At 32.5% G+C, this 23655-nt stretch overlaps 2 protein-coding genes and 1 pseudogene across 4 annotated transcripts; 2 read left to right on the top strand and 1 right to left on the bottom strand.

Annotated features, from left to right (window-relative positions):
- Positions 1–377: 377 nt before the first annotated feature.
- On the bottom strand, positions 378–11017 carry LOC113563641. Of its 3 annotated transcripts, XR_003407564.1 has the most exons (11): positions 10790–11017; positions 8973–9092; positions 8715–8832; positions 3972–4236; positions 3736–3849; positions 3376–3466; positions 1979–2124; positions 1141–1273; positions 971–1061; positions 694–869; positions 378–524 (listed from the first exon to the last, which is right to left on the bottom strand). XR_003407564.1 is itself a non-coding variant. In XM_026975531.1 (10 exons), the coding sequence occupies exons 1-9, from the start codon at positions 10928–10930 to the stop codon at positions 1008–1010; spliced, it is 1182 nt and encodes a 393-aa protein (XP_026831332.1). In that variant the 5' UTR covers positions 10931–11017; the 3' UTR covers positions 378–524; positions 971–1007. The 3 variants fall into 3 exon arrangements, 2 of the variants coding, with proteins under 2 accessions (XP_026831332.1, XP_026831333.1); XM_026975531.1 differs by lacking the exon at positions 694–869; XM_026975532.1 differs by lacking the exons at positions 694–869; positions 3376–3466 and having other exon boundaries at positions 3717–3849.
- A 1503-nt stretch (positions 11018–12520) lies between these two features.
- LOC113563642 lies at positions 12521–13352 on the top strand. Its single transcript, XM_026975533.1, has one exon. The coding sequence runs from the start codon at positions 12735–12737 to the stop codon at positions 13014–13016; it is 282 nt and encodes a 93-aa protein (XP_026831334.1). The 5' UTR covers positions 12521–12734; the 3' UTR covers positions 13017–13352.
- A 1999-nt stretch (positions 13353–15351) lies between these two features.
- On the top strand, positions 15352–19724 carry LOC113561493 (annotated as a pseudogene).
- The last annotated feature ends 3931 nt before the right edge of the window (positions 19725–23655 follow it).

Below are 23655 nucleotides of genomic sequence, written 5' to 3' on the forward strand. Positions count from 1 at the left end.
AGCAAGAAAAGACACAGAAGGCTGAAATTGAACAAGCATTGTCCGATGGTAAGATATAACTTAATTGCGTTCAGAGAAATTCGATAGATATAAGAAAATTCAGTATCAATACTGGCCGTTCTTATTCGACCTTCCACACTGTCCGGACATTTGAGAACGATATCTCAAAGCATTTTTGTCTATCTCCTTCTTCGAATAAAGAATATTGTATAATGTTTTTCTCTTATTGTTAGTGTATTTTCCAAGGTAAATTAGTCCTTAATTTAAATGTATCGATAAAAGTAACATAAACTATCAATACTACAAGATGCTACAGAAATAATTTGCTCACCATTTAGATGGGAGAGAAAGGTGGGCGATTAATCGAATTTGATGCCTTCATAAAAGTACAACATATATTTATTTCTCACAGAAAAGTAGATAACTTGATAAGTTGATAACTTGATCTAACTTCGCGCAATTGACATTTCCAACCATTTCCAGTACGTCTTCATGTTCTGCATTTTATTCCTAGCACATAATTTCTAGAACAAGAATTGCCTTCTTGATCTTACAATGGCACATATACTCTCTCAACAATTTTTATTTTTGTTATATTATATGTAACTGCATTAACAAATTTTAGTTTTTTATAAAGCATGCATGTTTTTAAACATATATATTTATCTGTTGTATACTGTGATATCATCTTACAATAGAACAATTTTATAATTATATCCTAATAAAGATCATTTTGATTATATGACATCCGCGGATATATCCTTTCCATAACGATTATAGATGTTTAGCAGGTTCCGCGAAAATATTTCAGTTTGTAAGATATTAAATGTAAATTAACAATTACTTTTATATGTACAGATATAGAAACACTACAAAGTGAATATATGTATATGTATTAAATTAATAATTTTATGCAACAAGTTATTTGAAAACGGAACAGTTTCTGTCACTTATTTGTAAGTTTACTCACATATTTTCAGTATACTATCAGATGATTGATACTGGTATCACTTCTGTACAGAATATATAACAGTAAAGTAAGATACCGATGCAGTACACAACTGTAACAAAAATATTAATTTGGCTTCCAAAGTATGTTATGTTATATATGTGTCGCACATATATCTAATACACTTTTACCGAAGCAAAGCCCTCTAAAGATGTTATAAACAGTCCACCTATTTTGATAAAGTGCATCTTACAGCTTCTTTGCAACAGGAACAATATGAATTTCTGTATGCGTATAGGAGCCGTATACCACTGAATGCTGTATCTGGAAAATAATAATCAGTTAATGAGATGATTTGAGATATATGCGAAATACATGAATAAGCAAAAACATTAATATTGAAGTACATGCTTTACAGGTTATGTAAATAATTATTAAAATTACTTATATATATATATATATATATATATATATATATATATTATATATTATGGATCAAACCTGGCAGCTGTCGATGTTCAGACATGAAACTTTCTAACAAAAACAACTGTGCGCTAACGGGATTTGTTAGACTTTAAAAAGACAGTTATTATTCTTATTAGAATCAAATATGAAGTATGAATAAATTAAATTCGCTGCAAAAAATGTCACCCCAGCCAAGGTTTGAACCTGGAGCCTCCCTCATACCGTGCGGTCGTCTTACAAATTCAACCACTGGGGCATGTGGCGACAATCATATTTGATTCTAATTAGAATAATAACTGTGTTTTAAAAGTCTAACAAATCCCGTTTGCGCACAGTTACTTATGTTAGAAAGTTTCATGTCTGAACATCGACATATGCCAGGTTTGATCTACTAAAATATAAGCAATTTTAATGACTGACTGGCGATTTAATAATTTCTACAGTAAATAATTAATTTCATCATGTTTATTATTCTACTCTGATATGTTAACACATTCTATGATATTATTGATATAATAGGAATCAATGACAAATTAAGTTAAATGTTTATGTGAAATATCTTACGCAGTAGAAAACATGTTGCTGTAGTGCTGTATAATTTCTTCACCGCAAGAGTTCGACAGATAATAATATACAAGTATAGCAGATGCAAATATAAGATGCAATAGAAATTCCTCTACTTTTTCTCGGAGCAATGCAGTTTCAAGTAGCTAGAACAATATAATTTTTACATTGCACATTAGTGCGAGCGCGCGTACGCACGTATGTGCGTGCTACATATTTATATGTCATAATATAGGTATACGTAAAATGGAAAATACGTAAAATGTTTTTCATATTAAATACTTTTGATTTTTTATTAAAACTTGGTGGACATCATATTGATAATGTGATGAATTTAAATTTCGTATACGCATGTATAATTAAACATTAAACTGTCCAACACTATTTTTGTAACACGAGTGTGAATAGTCATTTCCGATGTAGTTTTGCCTACTAAATACGAATCCGTTGTCCAAATTTTTCTATCACGTCACAATTTTGAGAAAAATGGCGTCCAGAGACCAAAAAAGATGATTTTGAAGGTTTTTATAACGTTGTAGCAGAAAATTTTTTCCTAAATTTCGTTTACGCCATGCGAAAGTGTCAACTTTTTAGCTCTAAAATGTGCGTTGTTTCGTTTCGGTATGATTTTTCATTCTCGAGATATATTTCACAATAATTCGGGTTCTGAAGATATACGACTAACTGCACAGAAACAACAGTGTTGCTTATAAATGCGGAGCAGTGATGCTAGATTAGAAATCGAGCACCATCATTAGATGAAAACATATGCGCGCGCATATACAAGTACCCACACAATATGATATTCTTTTATCTTTTAATCTTTCTGTCTATTGTATTCTATCAATTTTATGTTGCTTTTTGTAATATGATTCTATTATATTATACAATAAATGTAACAGCACTTACTTTCCACATAACGCAGCATTAAGAAGGAATGACTTTTCCATGGGAAAAAGAGCTATTTTCAAATTACTATATCTTGAAAACGTAAAATCACATTGAAATGAAACAACGCGCATTTTAAAGCTAAAAACTCACACTTTCACATGGAATAAACGAAATTTAGGAAAACATTTGCTGCCGGTGCTCTAACGTCATGAAAACTCGCAAAATCGTAGTTTTTGGCCTCTTTGACGCCATTTTTCTTAAAAGTGTGACGTGATAACCAAATTTGGACAACGGATTCGTGTTCAGCAGGCAAAAGTTCATCGGAAATGACTATTCACACTCGTGTTACAAAAAAAGTCAATTTTGTCAGTGTTATTCTTAATATTTGTTTTATTTGTTTTCTATGTATATTTTTGTACATCTGCTGTTCCATTCAGCTTACATGTCCTGTTGAACTGCTCATACAAGAATACACAAAAATTGCAAACCTTTGTTAAAGAACTTACTTCATATAGACTAAGGCATAAACAAAGTACGCTTATCACAATTAGACTAAAGTATGTTCCATTAAAAGTAGACGTAAATAGGTCAGACAACCTTAACAAACATAAGAGAAATTTATTTCACATATACAAATATTTAAAAAATAGGAAATATAGGTGTTCCAAAATTACGTGTATTAATTATGGCATTGCGACATATCTGAGCGCGCAAATTTTAGGTAGGTTTGATATTAGTAAACTTCAATCATTCACTTCTAAAACCTTTACACATTATATCGACATTTTTGTTCTAAAATTTTTGTCTTAGAAAGCTCATCTGCGCTAGTGTTTTCGGATCATCGTACATGTGTAACAGAAACGCACTCAATGGCTGTGCGATGGACATCCACTGCAAGACATAACTTCTTCTCGATCATCTTGTTCCTCAGATCAGTTTTTTCATAAATATTTAATATCATTGATTGTTCTATACGGTAACTACAAATAAATTTATTATTGAAATTATGTACAATATTTCTACATTTCTACTAGTATAATAGATAAAAACCATTTTACTCATAAACACAATTGTTACGTCTATTTTTACATTTGTCTCTTACCTAGCAATGCTAAATAGTCCGGAAATGTGTTTAAGGTATGCACATACTATCATACCTCCTCCCACAAGCGCAATTATTGCAACGTAAACGAACGCATATGTGTGTAGCAAAAGTAAGTAAAAATTCTTTTCTTTATCAATAAAATATTCAGTTACGAATTGCATATTGTAAAGTGGTCGAGATATATTTACGAGTAGAAAGGTGCTAAGAATCCGCGGATAAATTGGCATAAGAGTCATAATAAATGCGCAGCACCCCGCCATTACTGTAAGGATATTTTAAAATAATTGATAAGAGAGTTTAATGAATTAAGCTGGTATTTTTTATTATCTCGAAATATTGTTTTATAACGTAAATTTCAGTTTTTCTATCGTTTAAGTAGGGTAAATTCGGGTAAGATGGCAATAGTTTTTTAAAATGCAAGAAACATACGTTTATTTTTGTTATTGTTTAATAGCATTTGGCACATTATGATCACTGAAACTTAAAGTACATCTACTATCAAAATTAAAAAGAAAATAATTATTAGGAGTTTTATATTATCAAAATATTACAACATAATCATCTGACTTTTAGGGAAATGATGGCCATAGTATTACAGGACAGTTAGCTATACATATAATTTCACATATTTAGTTTTATTTTGACAACATTTATTTTGAACTGAACTCTTATACATAAATAAGCAAAACGCATAATATTTTAATACATAAATAAACAAAAACCTTGTAAAATATACAGGGTGGGGCAATAACTATTACCACCTTAAATATCTTCTAATTTATAAGGTCCAGAGGAAAATTTATGTAATCAAAATTATACGTTACGAAGGGGGCTAACATATGGCGATAATAATTTTTGTCCTGGTGGAGGCGCTTCGAAGATATCAAGGTCACCTTCATTTTTTTTAATGGGTTCGGTATGTTTTTTTCCATAATTTCATAGAGGAGCTTAAAACAAGTACGGAACTCATAACACAAAATTATTGAACAAGAATAAATGTAAATGAAAACGATAAAAAATACATTTTTTTTAATGAAACTATGTTATTTTATTACGTGACGTTTTATCTCTTATTTTATTATTAATGTTTATAAAAGGTGTTCGAAGTGATGGCCATTACTATCAATACAACACTGGATTCTTCTGATCACTGATTGGCTTGCTCTTCTAATAACGTCGGGAGCTATTGACGCACAGGCTTCAATGATCCGTTGTCGCATGATTTGAGGTGTAGACCATGTCTTTTAGGATTCCCCATAAAAAGAAATCCAGTGGTGTCAAGTCTGGTGAACGAACTGACCACCCTACAGGACCTCCACGTCCAATTCAGCGATTTGCAAATTTTTCATTAAGTTTATTTCTCGCAACTAATGAAAAATGAGCAGGGCATCCATCATGCTGGTACCACATTGTTCGTCGTGTGATTAAAGGCAGGTCTTCTAATAAATGAACCAAGTTATGCTCTAGGAAATTGGCGTAGCTGTTGCCATGTAGATGTCCGTCGATAAAATAAGGACCAATAATTTTGTTATCTATGATACCACACCATACATTCAAAGACCATTGTTTCTGGTGTTCAATCTGCCGCAGCCAATGAGGATTTTCCACTGCCCAGAAATGCATATTATGTAAATTAACATTCCCGTGATTAGTAAATGTTGCCTCATCAGTAAATAACACTGTATCAAAAAATGAGTCATTGATTCGAATCTGTTGTTGAGCCCATTGGCAAAATTCAACACGATTTACAAAGTCCATTCCATGTAATGCTTGATGAAGGCTGAGGTGATATCGATGGAATTTGTTAATGATGCAAGATGCGGAGTACGCTCCTCCGATTAATACCAGATTCTCGTTCAATTTGTCGCGAACTAATGTGCGGATTTTGAGCCACCATTGTGAGAACTCTAATTTCATTCCCTTCCTTAGTTTTTCGCTTTTCACGCTCACTTTTACGTGTATTTAAGCTACCGGTTTGTCTAAGTTTATCACACACATTTTTAAATGTTCGACGCGAAGGCTGAGTGCGATTAGGATATCGTTCAGCGTATAAATTTTGCGCTCTCACTGAATTTTTTTGACATTCTCCATAAATGAGATCATTCTCCATCATGTCGACTTGTTCTTCAAATGAATACATCTTGCACGATTGACTTATCTATCGATACTACTTTTTATGTTTATCTTATCCTGTGAACTTATTAAGATGGCCTTCAAAGGGTCTTTGTTTTCATTGAAATAAGTTTACGTCACTATTTATTTTCATCGATGTATCCGTTTGAAGAACAAGTTGATCCTCATTTATGAGGAATGTCAAAATCAAAACATTCCAACAAAACATACTAATAAAGCGTCATTTCGTACATCTTTTAAACGTAAATTTCATTTAATATAAAAATGTATTTTTTATCGTTTTCATTTACATTTAATCTTGTTCAATAATTTTGTGTCATGAGTTCCGTACTTGTTTTAAGCTCCTCTATAAAATTATGGAAAAAAACATACCGAACCTATTAAAAAAAATGAAGGTGACCTTGATATCTTCGAAGCGCCTCCACCAGGACAAAAATTATTATCGCCATATGTTAGCCCCCTTCGTACCGTATAATTTTGATTACATAAATTTTCCTCTGGACCTTATAAATTCGAAAATATTTAAGGTGGTAATAGTTATTGCCCCACCCTGTATAATTATATATTATATTGCATATTTCAAAATTATAATCTTTATTTTTTGGAAGAAAACAAACTAATTGTTTCTATAATTAAAAAAAACAATATTACTTATTTAGTTTTTAATTAGTATTATTGGTATAGTCGGCTATCTTACCCAAACTGTGAGGAATAGATGGCCATAGTATTTATAAATAAATAGTAATAACGACAATACAAATTATAGGTCAAATTACAATTTATGTACCTTTATTATGAATCTGACGTTGAATACGACAACTTAACTATAATTTATTTCACGTTATTGCAGCTTTTAGTAAACACATGAAAAACTTTGCAGGCAGTCGAAAGTAAAAACATTATACATTATTCACAATATTGTTATTTCGAATAGTGTATGTGCCACGGTCTTATGTACAAGTCTCGAAACAATGATAGTGGAGATAGATCCCCTTAATGAAGTTGTTTTTACTTCTATTTTCAGCCATAAGGTGCGCGATGATGGAGGGATGTCATTATTGCGACAAAGACAGAGTAGCAATTCTCTGTCTGTTTCACTACATCCCTCAATAGCAGCGACACATAGCGACAAATAGCACGAATGAAAAACTGCTTCGATAAAATGACTTCCCCACCACTGAAAATTCGACTTCGTTTCCAGATCTGTATATATTTGTATATAAGACAGTGATATGTACATTGACTACAGTAAATATTAATTATCTTTGAAATTGACTACCAAAACGCACTATTTAACAATTATTGGAGAAATTACAGCAGCCTATGGCCATCTCTTCCGTATGGCCATCATATTCTAGTTTATCCTATTCTCTACTTATCGTACTGTAGACCACGTATCACTGTAGACATCTTTTAGAATAATATTAAAATTGTCACAGTAATTGTGAAAAAAAGTATAAGATGTGCGCGAATTTTTTATGCATAGAAACATGATTAAAAATTTCGATTTTTTATTGTTTTATATATTCTTTATAGTTTTGTATATACACCAGAATTAAACGTTTGTTTGAAGAATAAGAAATAAACTAATAATTATAAAAATATATTAAACAACAAGTAGGAGGAACAGCTGCATTTTTCTGAGAGAAACAAAATAAGATATAATTATAATGTAATCTTTATAGTAATAATTCCAATAAATAACTATAAATGTTAACATGTTCGCTATCGGACCCCGGAGAGAGAAACCGTCCACCACAGATCACGTTATATACAAGCACTGGAAGCTAATCTGTTTTAATAATTGCGAAAGTGCGAAAATGCATTGCAATATAGCGACATACTCTCACAATCAATCTATCAGTTATAAGTCATCAGTTATTAGTTATAACTTCAGTTATAGCTTCAAATTATTTCCAAATCTGCTAATCTGCCAAGTTCTGCGTAGATTTTGTTTATTTGCGAAATCAACAAAAAAAACTGTTACCGTCACACATATGTGACACAAACGTGTTAAGTAAAAACATAAACATTAACATTAATATAATGTACGGCATTATACATATATATTTAGTGAAACACAATATATTATTAACAGGTCATAAGTACAAGTTGTTTTTTTTATCATATAATAAATAATTAATTTAATTAATTTTAATTAATTCATAATTACAATTGAGATCTCTGTTACTTCATTCATGATATTCTCCCCGTCGCCCAATCAAATAAATACTACTTATTCTGATATTAACGTTTTACATTGGAAATTAGTTTTCATATGACATTACTGAAAATGCCAGAAACGAAATTGCAGGATACCACAATGCATATGTGATATACTATGTACAAAATGTCAATCGCTTATCGCACTTTTAACAAGCGAGACGAAAAGTGGAGATGCTATTGCTCCCGGCAGTAAAACAGTTCAAACGTTTCCATATTTCTGTAATACACTTGCAACTAACTTTGCTTAGAATTGTTTGGTGTCCCTTTTGATTTACATATTTATACATTTATATTATAATAACTATATATAATAATATTATAAATAACTTAAGTGCGTGCGCTCGCGGGCGGAAGTATAGGTGTTATTCAATACTTTCTTACGTGTAACTAGAATTGTGATATATTCCGCGCTGTTTGCATATTTCTTTATTATAGCGATTTCGTTTTCGTCTTTTAAGTCGTTACAGGCATGCTGGAGACACTCCATAAGAGATTTCACCTATCGTATTATATTAATAATATTAATATTAGGCAATTTGTACTTGTTATTTTGACAAAATTTGTAATTAGTGACGTATACATTAAGAATAATTTATCGGAAGATGTTTAGAAGTATATTCATGTAAAAGGTTAACTCACAACGTCTATGTTAATCCAAAAAGAAATTTGATGAATTACGCAGAAAAGACAAAAGAAAATGTTAGACAGAATTTTTATAATAAAATTACTAGTACATTTGGAAGTTATAAACGGTGTTAGCTGCAATTAAAAATTTATTACAGAACTATATTAAAAAAAGTATATATGTATAATATATCTATTATTTTAACATATCTATAACATATCCATTATAACACTGTTCAACAAAAAATGATTTTTTTTCGAACAATAGTCGTTTCTTAGAGTTTTGGACACTGAACATGAATCCGGTTTCCAAATTGCTCCATTTTTGAGACAACAATTAAGTTTCATCAATGTTCATCATAGTATAGCTACAAATGTAACGTGCTAGAGAAGTTTAATTGCAATCAAATAAAGTATGTTTTTGGGACTTTCAAGCCTCAGAAGGAATTTTGGTGTCGATCAGTTTTAAGATATCCTCGGTTAAATATGAAATATATCAGAATACAAATAATTCGGGTCCTTCAGTTAGTTAGCGCCCCCTCCCCCTCCACACACACATTAAACACATTATTTAATTTTATCCGTTATACTAATTCCAATATTTTGTATTTTCGATAAGTATTGGATGTTGGATGGATTCATATTCAGTATCATGAAAGACATCTATACATTAATTTTTGTAGCAATCTAAACATTTTTTTAAGTTTTATCATCCATCACATTTAATCCACCATTTCTAATTTGACAATTTTGACACTTGATTCGTATTCAGCTTAAAAAACCCTTAAGTTTAAAACAATATAATTGAAAGATACATTGTCTACGATCTAAGTCACAGTTAATTTCTCTACATCTCATATTTAACCATGGATATCTTATGAACCATAATTGACAAAATTCCTTTTGAGAGTTGAAAGTCTACCAACGTATTTTATTTTGATTGTAATTAAACTTCTCCAGCACGTCATTTTATAACTATAATATGATGAGTTTGTCAAAATAATCCTTCTTTGCAACTATATTTGCAAATTTCTCACAATTGTGACATGATGGAGCAATTTGGAAACCGGAGTCGTGTTCAGCATCCAAAACTATAAAACGACTAGTCTCGCTCGGTGCTTCTTTTTTTGTTGAACTGTAATTATAAAATATCAGTTTCTGTTGATGTAGGTTTTGTTAATAGGCAAACCTAAATAAACTTTAATTATTTTTATAATTTTAATACAAATTTAATTTTTATATGTTTGTTGCGATATTAATAATTTATAGCAAACATAATTTATGAAATCTGCAGATTAAAAATTACCTACTTTTATGACATAAACTTTAAATTGTAATCCAATTTGTGTCATTTGTTGTTATCAATTAAATATTAAGTAATTTATTAAAATTATTTAATTAAAGGTATTATAATTTATACATATGTTAGAATATACATTATCCAATTATATTTTCTATATTGATATATTGATATAATAAACATGCATAATAGCAAAGTACAATTGTATTATACTATATTTTAATAAATACGGTAATATAAAAATATTTTAAATATTGCTTGTTATTGAACAATTATTACAATAATAGAAAGACGTAATGCTTTATTATAATATTTAATGCTTTATGAAGTAATAAACAAATCAAATATGTACATACATTACCTGAAATATAATAACTTTTGTAACAATAAATAACGGTAATATAAGAATATTTTAAATAGTGCTTGTTATTGAACAATTATTACAATAATAGAAAGACGTAATGCTTTATTATAATAATATTTAATGCTTTATGAAGTAATAAAACAAATCAAAATATGTACACATACATACCTGAAATATAATAAAGCTATTTGTAACAATCAAAAACACTGAATATTGAAATCGGACAAATTTTGATTGGTTGTAGGGCCATATGCCAATAGCGAATAGCAAAATTCGTTGGATTCTAAAATGTTCAACTATACAGATCATTTCTCTTTGAGCATTCAACTACATCTGAGAGTATGTTGATCGGGGTTTTCATTTCTTATTTTCTGAAGTATACGTCGAATATTAGAATATTTTTCATTTAGCATAAGGTAATTTACCTATGGGGAAAATTATCTAATTGAAACAATTTACCTTATTGCTTTAAAATGAACACAATTTTTCTTAAAATTTGTCATAAACGTATGGACATACGTATAACATAAAATATTAAATACGACGTAGTAAGTAAAAGCTATGATACTATGGAAGTGCTACAGAGCATGTCATATAATGCTGTCGAAATGATACAGAAATAAAAATGCTATAGAAATAATTTTGGCGCAACTTGCGCGGGAGAGAAAAGTGAGCCGTTAACCGATCGATTTGACGACGTAATGATAGTACAACGGATATGTGTTTCTCACAGAATAGTAGTCATGACAGGATATCTTGCCCAAAGTTCGCGCAAGCGCAATTGATTTTTCCACGCAGTACATCTTCGCGCTCTTCATTACAGTTCACGCATTCGTATCGTATACATGTCTCTGAAAAGAAGCGTTACCTGGTTAATCCTACATACACATCAGTTTTGATATGACGGTAATTATGTAACATATCATTATCTGCGACTTATTACGTTTGTAAAGAATGTTGAATTGCATCCTCAAATGTCGTTTTTTTGCAAAACTCATATTTAGTGGATTGTAACATATATTCGCTTTTTAGTGTTTTGATCATCACGTTAGTTTTATGGAAAAAGTATAACATCGTTTTAACGCAAAAAAGTTGTGATATCAACATATCATTTCGATTATTGATAAGGTATAACATAATTATATTTTATAAAAATAGCCTTATTAAAAACAGCTTCTATGAAAATAACGATGTCACAAAATACCGCCAGTTGTAAATACAAATCTTCATATAAAATATATGACACGAAATAAGTTATTTCGATTCATAATTGTAATATATTTACTATATTACGATTTCTACAAAAATAATATCACAAAATGCTATAAATTGTGAATGCAAATGTTCATACAAAATGTATCACTCGAAATATCTTGATTCAAAAGTTTATGTAACTGTATGCTTTTCATTCTATTGCAACCAGTTTCTACAAAACCAGGTAATACAAAAATAAACAAGTTTTCCTACACAACATAATATATAACATGAAATCAGTTATCTTGAATCACAAATTCATAGTTGTCACATATTTATGAAAGATATATTTTTCAAATGTAATAAATACAAATCTATTTAATGTAAGAGCTTGGCGTTTCTGGAATAACTCATGTGATATTATGTGTGATATTATAATTGAACTGTGATAACCGTGAATTGTATACACTTATATAAATCATATAATTTCTAAGTTGACATTAAATAATGTCACATAGTTTGAAATCTAGTAGCCAAGTTTTTTGTATTAATTTATATACGTAAAATATGATAAAACTAATCGTAGGAAGAAAGACACAAAAGACTAAGTGCATTGATTTCATGTATATTTTTGAAGAAATAAATTTTCATAAACACTTTTTTAGAAAGGGTTTTTAGAATTACACTGTTTTTAGAAAGAACGATACGATTTTATGTACTTGGCGTACATACTTTTTCTTTTTTTAAAAAGATTTTTGTAGGGTAAAAATATACAGAATATATCATTGACAGAGCGAGATTTAAAATTTCGGTTTTATTTACTCTTTTGTTGTATATATTCACGTTTTATATTTAATTCAGTTCTACTTCAAATTTGTATCTTATATTATTAGTAACACAATATCTCTCCTACAGTTACATGGAAAATATGAAACGATTGTCCAGTGAATATCGAGATCGTGCATTGCCACCATTAGATCTAGCGATATGGAACATTGAATACGCTGTTCGTAATCCAAATGGTTCAGCATCGCCGGTCAGATCTCAGAATTGGATGGAGAAGAACTTGATTGATATCTATGCGATTCTAGTCCTTAGTTTGGTCGTAACATTGGCAGCTGTAGTCTTTGTAATGAAGATACTGTACAATTATTTATATAAGAGTATTGCATCTAAATTATGTAAAGACAAACAAATGTAAACTATTAGATAGTAATTACGTCATTTTCGTTATGCATTAGTTATTATAGTTAATAGCTATTAGTATGTAATTCGTAAGCAATTGTTTTTATTATTCTTTTATAGCCAGTTTAATAAAATGAAATACAGTAATATTACATTATTAGAATATAACTAGATTAATATAGTACAAAAATAAATTATGCTAAATATTTGTTAAGTTTGAAATGATAGGTATTTGTGCCTCTTCATTTAGCTCATATAAATAGCTTATCTCAAAATCTTGTGGTGATGGTGGTCTGTTACTGAATCTTTAACAAGTGGGATGTAACATTTCTCATTAAATTGTTAAATTTTTATAAGTATTTCTTTATTCTTAAGATAGTTACTTCCGTAATTTTTAATTTCCGGATTGTAATCATTAATCTTTAATATTGAATTTCGGAAATGTTTTGCTATCGCAGGTTTTTTGAAGCTATCCTTTTAAGCTTTTGTTACATAAATATTCATAAAATTATAAAAGAACTCTGAAATAAAATAGAGATATTAATTAAGCGTCAGGATTGGTCAATCCTAAAATTAATTTTTCTACTTTTTTATTTATTTTTTAATTTTTTTAATATAATACCGATAATTTTGCTTATCGAAAACTCTAGACCACTTTGAAAGAAAAGCACACAAGCTATGGAACTATTCAATCTTTAAAATCGGCTATGGAATTAGGTAGTTGTTAAATGCATCTAAGGTGGTGTTAATCACTGCATTTAAAATTATATTATATTGTAGAACTTTTACGTCGTTAATTTCACATATCCGCTATCGAATGTCCGCAACGCTGACTATATGTTGTTTGTTGCAAATCATTCGATCTGCTGCCTGTTAATCTAATCCTATTAGGTGTGCAAATTAATTCGGTACTTTTTTTAAAGAAATTAAAGATTTTAGGAAAAAATATATAACATATAGGTCAATCTTCGAAATATTTGCCATGATTTTCTAATACTTTTTTGCAGCTATTGGAAAATTGATTGAATCTCTTCTTCTGAATTTCTTCTCGAAAACAAAAACGTAAGGTGCAATTTCTTAAAAGCTAAACATTGAATTTGCACACCGAATACTTCCTAATAATGCTTCCTTACTAACTAACGGTAATTATAAAAAAAATTCAATATTTCATCGGTCAAGTAGAAATCTACGTGTAATTTTAAACTGTTTCCTGCAGGTGATAATATGATTATGCACTGTCGGTGCATTATTGTTGATTGGTAATACGTAAACCATATTTATCAATACATTCACGTACGTACGTAATAGAGAAGAGAACCTTTAGAAAAGAAGAAAAATATTGTAAATTTCGACACTAATGATTTAAAGATATTAAAAGATATTCTATATTGTAGTTAAAAATTGTAATAAATAACCGGAGAACACTTATAGTATCTTTAATTATATTCAATTGAAACTACTACTATATTTGTTTAAAATATATTAGATTTATAAGTATTACTACTATATTTGAACACTTCGCAGTTTGACAGACATCGAAACAATATAATTTAACTTTTTGCAACAATGTACATTTTTATTAAACTATGAGAAAAATGTTAAGAACATATTATTTTATTTGATTTATTTATTATAATTAGTATGCTCAGAATCCTATAAAAATTTTTAATTAAATAATATTATATAAAAATTCTTACTTTAATAAATACTATATTAATTAAATTTAAAATAAAGGATTAAAATTTAAAAAAGAATAGCCATTTACTTGCTTTCCTATTTCGAAATTATTATGTATCATTTGTATCACAATACATTTGTATCGCATATTCATAATACATATCACATATGTATTATCGATTGCCGATTTGTTTATATGTATCGATATTGTTATTTTGTAAAATTCATATGAATGTTGTTTCCAACATTACGATAAATAATCGCAGCTATACTTGCATAAATACTGCCCATATTCGTACATTTCAGCTAGCTTTACTTTTTTTATGCACATATTTACTATAAATGCAATTCATATTGCATATATACGTACTGGAAATGGTTAACAGTTTATCACACTGACTCTCATCATGATAATATAATCTTAAAATGCAAATAAAGTCAGCTGCATTCTCCAACAGCATCGCACACATGATAAATTGTTATATTGTTATAAAGTATAATTATTGTACTCAAAATTGTTATGTAATCAACGCACATCATGTAATCACAATATAAATATGGTATAACATTCGTTATATCACCAATAGTATCATCAACGTTCATGATAAATTGTTATCACCAATAGTATCATCAACGTTCATTATTTCAAGGTTGCCTATTCGCTTGCGGATATTAATAGAGACAGGCTGACTTACCAAGAGCATTCTGCTCTGAAGTGTCGACGCGTGAGCGCAGAATATTTAGTTGATCTTGACTTTATCATAACAATGTCGAGATATATATTACTTTTGTGTATTTTATCAGGACTCGTGGCCCTATCGACGGCTTCGTTGTCGATTTTGCTGGTGCAACCTCTTACGTCGACCAGCCATCACATCTGGACGATGACTTTGGTCAAAGGATTGCTCCAAAAAAATCATCGTGTACACGTAGTGAGCATCCACGAGGCCAACGTCAACGATGATTTGGCACGGAATTTGACATACACTGTAAGTAAAAATTACCAGCAAACACAGTTATGTATTATATTGTCGTAATAAACTGGTATGTAACAAATAATACAAGAAGAATATTACAAGTAACGTACTTGTAATGTCCCACTTATGTAATAGTTATAAAGTATAATTATTGTACTCAAAATTGTTATGTAATCACAATATAAATATGGTATAACATTCGTTATATTATATGTTACTTCCACATTGTATAACTGCTATAATCTGTTTGGTGCGTTATTTTTAACGAGCAAAATAAGGAAATTATTGTAATCGCGAAGTTTTTATTCAAAACATTTTCCAAGATTTAACGCCTTTTAAAGAAATTTTAGTTGCTCCTTTCATGTTCTCATTCTATTCACTGTTATTTATTACTATCAGTTTATTACTATTATTATTATCAGGTTTTCGAGGATGTGATGAAAGAGGTACACGAAACCGACGTTAACAATTTAGTTGCATTGCGGAACCTCAATGCATTTTATTCCGCATACTTTGTGTATTCTTGGAGCATTGCTGCATGTGAAAAAATAACACAAACCAAAGGGGCGAAGGAACTTCTGGAAATTATCAAGCACAATGAATTTGACGTTATAGTGCAGGATGTTTCATTACAACAATGCCTGTATGGATTATGGGAGGTAAGTAAAATATGTATGCATTATATACATATACATATATGCAGTGTTGGGAACGTTACTTAAAAAAAGTAACGCGTTACCGTTACCGTTATTTTTCGTAAAAAGTAACGCGTATCGTTACTCGTTACCAATTTTAAAAAGTAACTCGTTACCGTTACCGTTACTTAAAAAAATAACGATTCGTTACTTTTTTATAAAATATTTAAATAAAATATGTACTTGATTAAAAAATGTAATTATTTTTATTTTTACACAGTTGGAAAATTTGTGTTTTCTTGTTAAAAAATATGCCGGTTAACATTTTTGTGTTAAATATTTAACACATTCATGTGTTAATTTAACATGTTGCTGTTGTGTTAATTCAACTCAAGTGTTAAATTTTTAAAACAACTAAAAAAAGTGTAAAAATTACACATTGTGCACCTATTTTTTATTTTACACAATAGATATGTTCCGTATTATTAGTGACAAGTTTTATCTGTTAAAATTTACAGAAAACTATGTTGAGAGTAAAGATGTATGTAAAAATAACTTTTTTTTCGAGTTAATTTTATCATTAAAAATATGTTGATTTTACACAAAATTTATTTCAAATTACTTCGCAGTTTGCATTCATTTTGGGTTAAAATATTAACATAATATTAGTGTCACCATTTAACATATCCATATTATGTTAAATTAACACAAAAATTTATGTGGACCGTTTGGGACATGTGATATCTGTTAAATTTAACACAAATTTTTCACCTGTGTATATATGTTAACATTTTATTCATATATACATATATATATATATATATATTTTAATAATAATAAATTGGTTTTGCGAAACTCTTGCACTTATAATTGCACATTGTTTTACTTAAAATGATAACACTAAAATTAATAAGTAATAAAAAGAACTTAATTAGTAACTAATGAAAAGAACTGAAAGTAAAGAGCTGTTGCCTGAGTGGAATCTGTGCGTTCATTCTGCTGATTTATTGAGTAGAGATAAAAATTAAAATAACGATAAAAGTAACGGTTAAATTCGTTACCGTTACTGTAAAAATGTAACTACGTTATCGTTATCGTTACAGACAGCAAAAAGTAACGATCGTTACCGAAAAATAGTAACGGTAACGGTAACGACGTTACAAGTAACGCGTTACTTCCCAACTCTGCATATATGTATACATATGTGTCCATGTACATATACGTGAGTTGTAATTTTATAATATATTTGCGGCATTATTTGCAAATCTAATTACAAGTGCATAGATACAATACATACATAGAGCATGTTACGAGTTACTGATAACATCAGCATTACATAATAGTAGATCACAGTCTGACGTAACACGACAATTCTAAATGCGTGAGTAATCGAATCAATCGAACGTAAAAAAGAGATAAAAAAGAGTAGAAAAGAGACAGCAATAGAAAAGAGATGCGGATAGTTATGCTAGAAGTAATTGCTTGTGATGAGAAATCAGAAATCTCAATTAATCGGTTATAATAATTTGATCGATTGTAAAACTTACATAAGAAAAAGTCTTTGGATGAACTTTTCCTTTCGTTAAATTTATCAATATTCCTTTAAATATGTAAATTTTACGTTTGTTTGTAATATACAGGGTGTTTCCTAAGTAAGTAGACAAACTTAAGGAGGATATTCCTTGGCTTATTTTAAGAAGAAAAGGTCATATAAACATATGTCCTAAACTGCTTTGTTTTCCAAAAAAAGTACATCACTGTTTTCGTTCACTTTTCGGATAGCGTGCTTTAAATCCAGTAGATTTTTTTCTATGGGGACAGCTTAAATCTTTAGTTTACGCTACACCTATTCAAAATGAAGAAGATCTCAGAAATCGCATAATAGATGGATGTGAAAGAATACGTAACACTCCAGGTATTTTTGAGCGTGTACGTCAATCAATGGAAAGGAGAGTTGAGGCGTGTATCATGGCTGCAGGTGGACATTTTCAGCAGTTACTGTGATGTTATTATTTTTCTTTTTAGTTACTATTTTCTTTTTCGTTATAATTTTTCTTTTTGGTTACTATTGTTTTTCATTTGTTTCATTTGCAATAACACAAACTGTTCTATAATAAACGAAAAGTGAACAAAACAGTGATGTACTTTTTTTGGAAAACAAAGCAGTTTAGGACATATGTTTATATGACTTTTCTTCTTAAAATAAGCCAAGGAATATCCTCCTTAAGTTGTCTACTTACTGTCCACTTAGAAACACTGTACCATAAATATATTTTCTAATCTTATTTTCAAATAGATAAACCTCGCTCAGTTTCAAATAAATTTATATCAAGTTATATCTTAATTGCTTGCAAAATAGTGCCAAAATTTTGTCAAAACTTGATTTGCAAAAATTTTATCGTTTGCAATTTAGGTGTATATGGACATCCGAACAAATGGTATTTTCTTGAGCATGTACAAAGAAAATCTGCGACATCTGCGAGACACATGAACAGACGGGCATGCCTATTTTCTCCCAACGAAAATTGTCTCTCGGTAATTGAATAATGAGACTTGATAGAGATGGATGATCTCTCTCTCTCTTTCTCTTCGATGCATGTACACCGTTTAATAACATCGGAAAATATGAAATAGAGCACTTCTAGCTCAAATAAATAATTTGTGTTTGCTTAGTATAGCACCAAATAACATAGTGACTTATACACGCCTACTACATCTGTATTTTATATACATATAATAATTATATTCACATAGACAATAGTTTTATTGTTTCTCATTTTATGATTTATTTAGCATAAAACTTTAATTTGTTTATTTACAAATTTAATAGGTACGCGTATTACTTTCAACATTTTGTATATGACAATTAAGTAAATAAATATCAAATGATAAAAGATATGAATTAAATTAATAAATTGCTGTCTGCTGTATTTGAACATGTGACAACTAACAATGTACATTAGAAAATACACAATCTCTGGTAACCATCATACATTACTCATAACACATGTTTTAGCGGCATGTCTATTCATATAAGTCTATGGCGATATCTGCGATATATTTCAGTTGCAAAACCAAACCACCTGTAATTCAGGCTTGATCCCGTTCGGTCCTGCACCTTGGCTGAACCATTATATGGGCGGCCCACATTACTGTGCGATCTTACACATATATAGGCTCGAAACTACGAATCTGGCAAGAACGTTAAGCGTTCTTTATTTCATCGTAGTGATTTTATCCGATACTATTATTTCCTGCCTGCTTGTCTGGCAATACTGAAACAATACATAGGTCACGAGTAGGCCTTTACAGAAGCCCAGAAAAACATAATGTACGATAATACTTATCCTAAATCGACAGACAGTTCCGTTGCCTGTAAATGCCATAGAAGTTGGTGGGATGCATGCTCCAAATGCAGTCAATGAACTGGGGTAAATCAAAGATACTCCGAGGTAACACAGCAAATACTTTTGAGAATTCATTGAAAATATTAATGAAAGTAACAGCAGAATGTTTAAGGAAAACTGAGAAAATTTTGTTTACTCATTCCGATAATAAATGATTGGATTAAACAAATTCAGGAAATATGTTGCTCTTTGTCTAGATATAATTAATTAACATTAATTTTCATTCTATAGCTAATTAATTAATTTTTAAATAACTAATTAAATAATTGTTTAATTTTACAACTTCTCTGTTATAACACGCATGTGTTGATTTGCAACTCTATTATTAAAATGTGACACTGTCATCCTTGTATCTCTCTATAAGTGGTATGGGAAATTCTTGATAGAAGCAGAGAAAGGAGCCATGTAATATCGTTAGGAACGAAGAATGTTAACTGGAGGTGTATCGGAATAGATGTAAGGTGTCATTGCTTGCTCTGTCGAAACTGAGCAACAGTACTCTAGGGAATTAGACGATGAGATACAGTGGTCTAATGCCGGATAACATAATGTCCGTTCAATGAGAAAGCCCTCAGAAACGATGTATTAGTACGTTCTTCGATTTATTAAAATAGAAAGATCTATTACATTAATATAATAAGAAAATTCTCATAGCAACAAAATATTTTATTGTGGCAAAGTTTATATGAGAACGACAATCATAGATTTGCAGTTTACTATATGCTTTTAGCAGATCCTGCAGGACTGAAGCTGATCGGGACTTTGGGGTTCTGGTGGCAGTGTGGTGCACTCTTCCGTGTGTATTTGCTGGATTCCCTTTATCATTGCCCCTTATTATCAGTGTCTATGTCTCCTGTCTCCTCTATCTTTATTCCAGCCTTATTTAACTCACCACTGTGGTGTCATGGCAGGTGTTGCCATCCCTGTCTTATTTATTGCTGTCCAAATATGATTCGGCTCCAGGCTCTTCTGCCTGTCTCACACTGTCCGGCTGTTTGTTTCCAGCCAGGCGTGGTACATTCTGATTAGTCCCAGCACGTGACCCCGTATATGTTGGTTATATCATTCTCAGTCTCTGAACGTTCTCTTGATCAGATGTCATTCTGGCTGGACTACAGCCAGGCTCTGCTGTCAGCCTGGTCTGTTGTATCTGTGACTGAGTCTCCTGGAGGACTGTTGTACCCAGAGGTTGTGAGTGATGACTGTTTGCCAGTTTGTTGATGAATGGTTCTTGTGCCGGCGTGATTGGTGTGGTGAGCTTGGTAAAGTATGGTGTCAGAATTTTGATGTGGTGCATGAAGCCTGGTGCAGATATGAAAATGAGTTGCGGCGTGCGTTTGTATGCCAAGGAGCTTGTCGACGGTCGACGGACGAAACCACTTTTGCGTGTGCTCATGATAGTGGTATGTTGGATGCGTATGTATGTGCGTTATGTTTGCCACAAGATTTTTGCTATGACGGTTTGGATACAATAAAGATAACAAACGTTGAGAGTTCTTTGTATTCCAGGACATTTGTGGGTGCGTTTTGTGGCTGGTTCGTGAAATGTTCTTCCAGTGCATGCCTGATGGGGTTGTGTTTTTATTAAGGCCAGAGTTTTATGGTGCCTGTTAGGATGTTTGATTCCGTGTCTGATTTCCCATTTCAATGGTCGTTATGTCTTGGCCTTAGTCCATTGGTGCAGGTGTGTTGCCAGTGTGCAAATCTCAAATGGTTGCGTGCGTTTTGAAGATTCTATGTTTCATGGGACATTGTGTCTTTTTAAAAGTTGGTTTTATGTTGGCGTTGATTGTCAGTTTGACTTGGCATTGAGTTAGTGATTGTGTTTGTTCCAAGTACATGTATAAGGTAGAGTATGACAGTGTCAGTTTGATTCTGTCATTTTATAAATCTGCAATGTTAGCATTGTGTTGTGGATTGCATTTGAACGTGTGCATAGATTCAGTTTTAGATCGGACAGGTTGTCGTTCTTGTGTCCAACTGCAATTGAGCTGTGTGGTCCTTATGCCTTATGCTCTTTGGTGGTGCCTTGGATGTAAATTGTAGTGTGTGAGATGAGCAGAGACGTTCTGGGAGGATGCGGAGACGATATGGACCAGTTCAGAATCGCTGGTGTGGGTTGAGTTCTGCCCAGAGCAGATCATGGTCAGTTGGCGTTGGTCCTTTTCTCCTGTAGATGTTCGCTGGACTGCGCGGAGTAGTTTCGTGGATCCTGAATGCATGAGACGGCCTCGGTGTGTTCTCGTGTGCTGGAGGCTATCCATCTGACACCCGTGCTGGCTATCTTTTGTTTGCAGGCCAGTCGGACTTGGCTCCTTCAGGCGATCCCACGCTCAGGATTAATTAAATGGTTCTTGGCCGTTCTGACAGTCTTGACCATGGCCCAGAAGAGGATGAGATCCAGGGCGTGGTTAAACAAGCAAATGTGCCAGGTATCCGGACAATTAACGACCAGTTGTCTCTGTTCCAGCCTGGCGTGCAACATTTGGACACTGGTGCCTGCCCCCTGGCCTCTTTGGCTCCCACCCAGCACTTTAAAATGGGTCCCAGTGGTGCTGACCCCAGTGCCTGACCTCCCTGCAAATGCTGGTGCACAGAGGATTCCTGGCTCGGCCACAGCCAGTTCCCAACATTCCTGATTTGACATGTCTTGGCTGTCTAAAAATTCTTGTGGGCTCCTGGGTGAAAACAATGACTGATGTGTCTCCATTGGAGATGGTGTCTCTGAAAACTACATTCACCTACCTGTCAACATTTTGAAATATGTCTCTGTCTGTCTGACCATTACTTTGTGCCCTTCTCTGTCACACTTTACATTCTTCATTCAGCCTGCTTTTGTCGTGTTATTGGGCGGGAGACCCTTGCATGGTGTGCAAGTATGCGACCGATGCTCTTTGCAGCTTTGTGAGAAACAGGCGTTGAACTGGTGGTGATTTTAGGCCTTCAGTGTGTTCTCTGTTCTGTGGTTTGCGGCGACAACATGCTCCTCTGCACACCACCTTGCCTTTGACAGTAGCTGTGCAGCACATTATGGTGGACATGTTCTCTGTCAATCGGTTGGGTGGTCTGGACATGGCACTCACTGTGCAGCGCGGTTGGCTGCCCCCACAGCCTGTTTGGTTAGTTCTATATTCTCATTCTAACATCTTTGTTTGCTGTTCTGCGGCCTCTCACTGTGTTTTTACCACACACTAAGTGGACGTGGGAAGGGCGTGCATGGGCTGGGCACATGTGGACACGCAGACCTTCCAGGCTGCACGTTGGGCATTGCGCGTTGCTGCACTACGGTCTGTCTTTACCTGACATTTGAGCGTGCATTTCTGTGGACGTTTACCCTGCCGCGCAACACCACCTGCAGCACCTTCTGTGCCGTTCTGTGGACATTTCTTGTCTTCTTGACTGTGGATGAGCACACCTCAGGAGGAAGAGCTATGGACGTGCACACGTGGTGGGCGTTCTGGTTTTGCAGGATGCAGGGTGGAACCTCCTGGATCTCTGTGGATGATCTGAAGGACCTGCGTGTGCTGGCCCCACGCCTGCTGGCCTCTGTGCCATGCTGGGCGTTGTGCTGCCAATTCCCAGGTGGTGCCTGGGACCAGACGTGGTTGTGCTGCTTCTTCTGCACTGCACTGTGTCAGTGCAGAGGAGGGCAGCATTCTTCCTGATTTTGCACACCAGTGGTGGGGCGAAAGGCGACTGGTGGGTTGGTGGGCATTTTGGCATCGTGGGATCCACCTCACGCCTGCACACGCACGCACATGAACGTTCTGCGTGGGATTGAACCTGTAACACGCTATTCTTGTTGCTGCACATTTTGCCACCTGTGTGTGCTCACATAACATAACGCCTGCTGATATTCTAAACACTGCAAGGATGGATCTCAGTCTCCCATGACCACACACCCCAATTCTGTATATTAACTTCCCTGGTGAACATTTACGCGGCATTCTCACCTCTCA

Source organism: Ooceraea biroi, chromosome 2 (assembly GCF_003672135.1).
Source record: "Ooceraea biroi isolate clonal line C1 chromosome 2, Obir_v5.4, whole genome shotgun sequence".
Classification (NCBI taxonomy): Eukaryota; Metazoa; Arthropoda; class Insecta; order Hymenoptera; family Formicidae; genus Ooceraea; species Ooceraea biroi.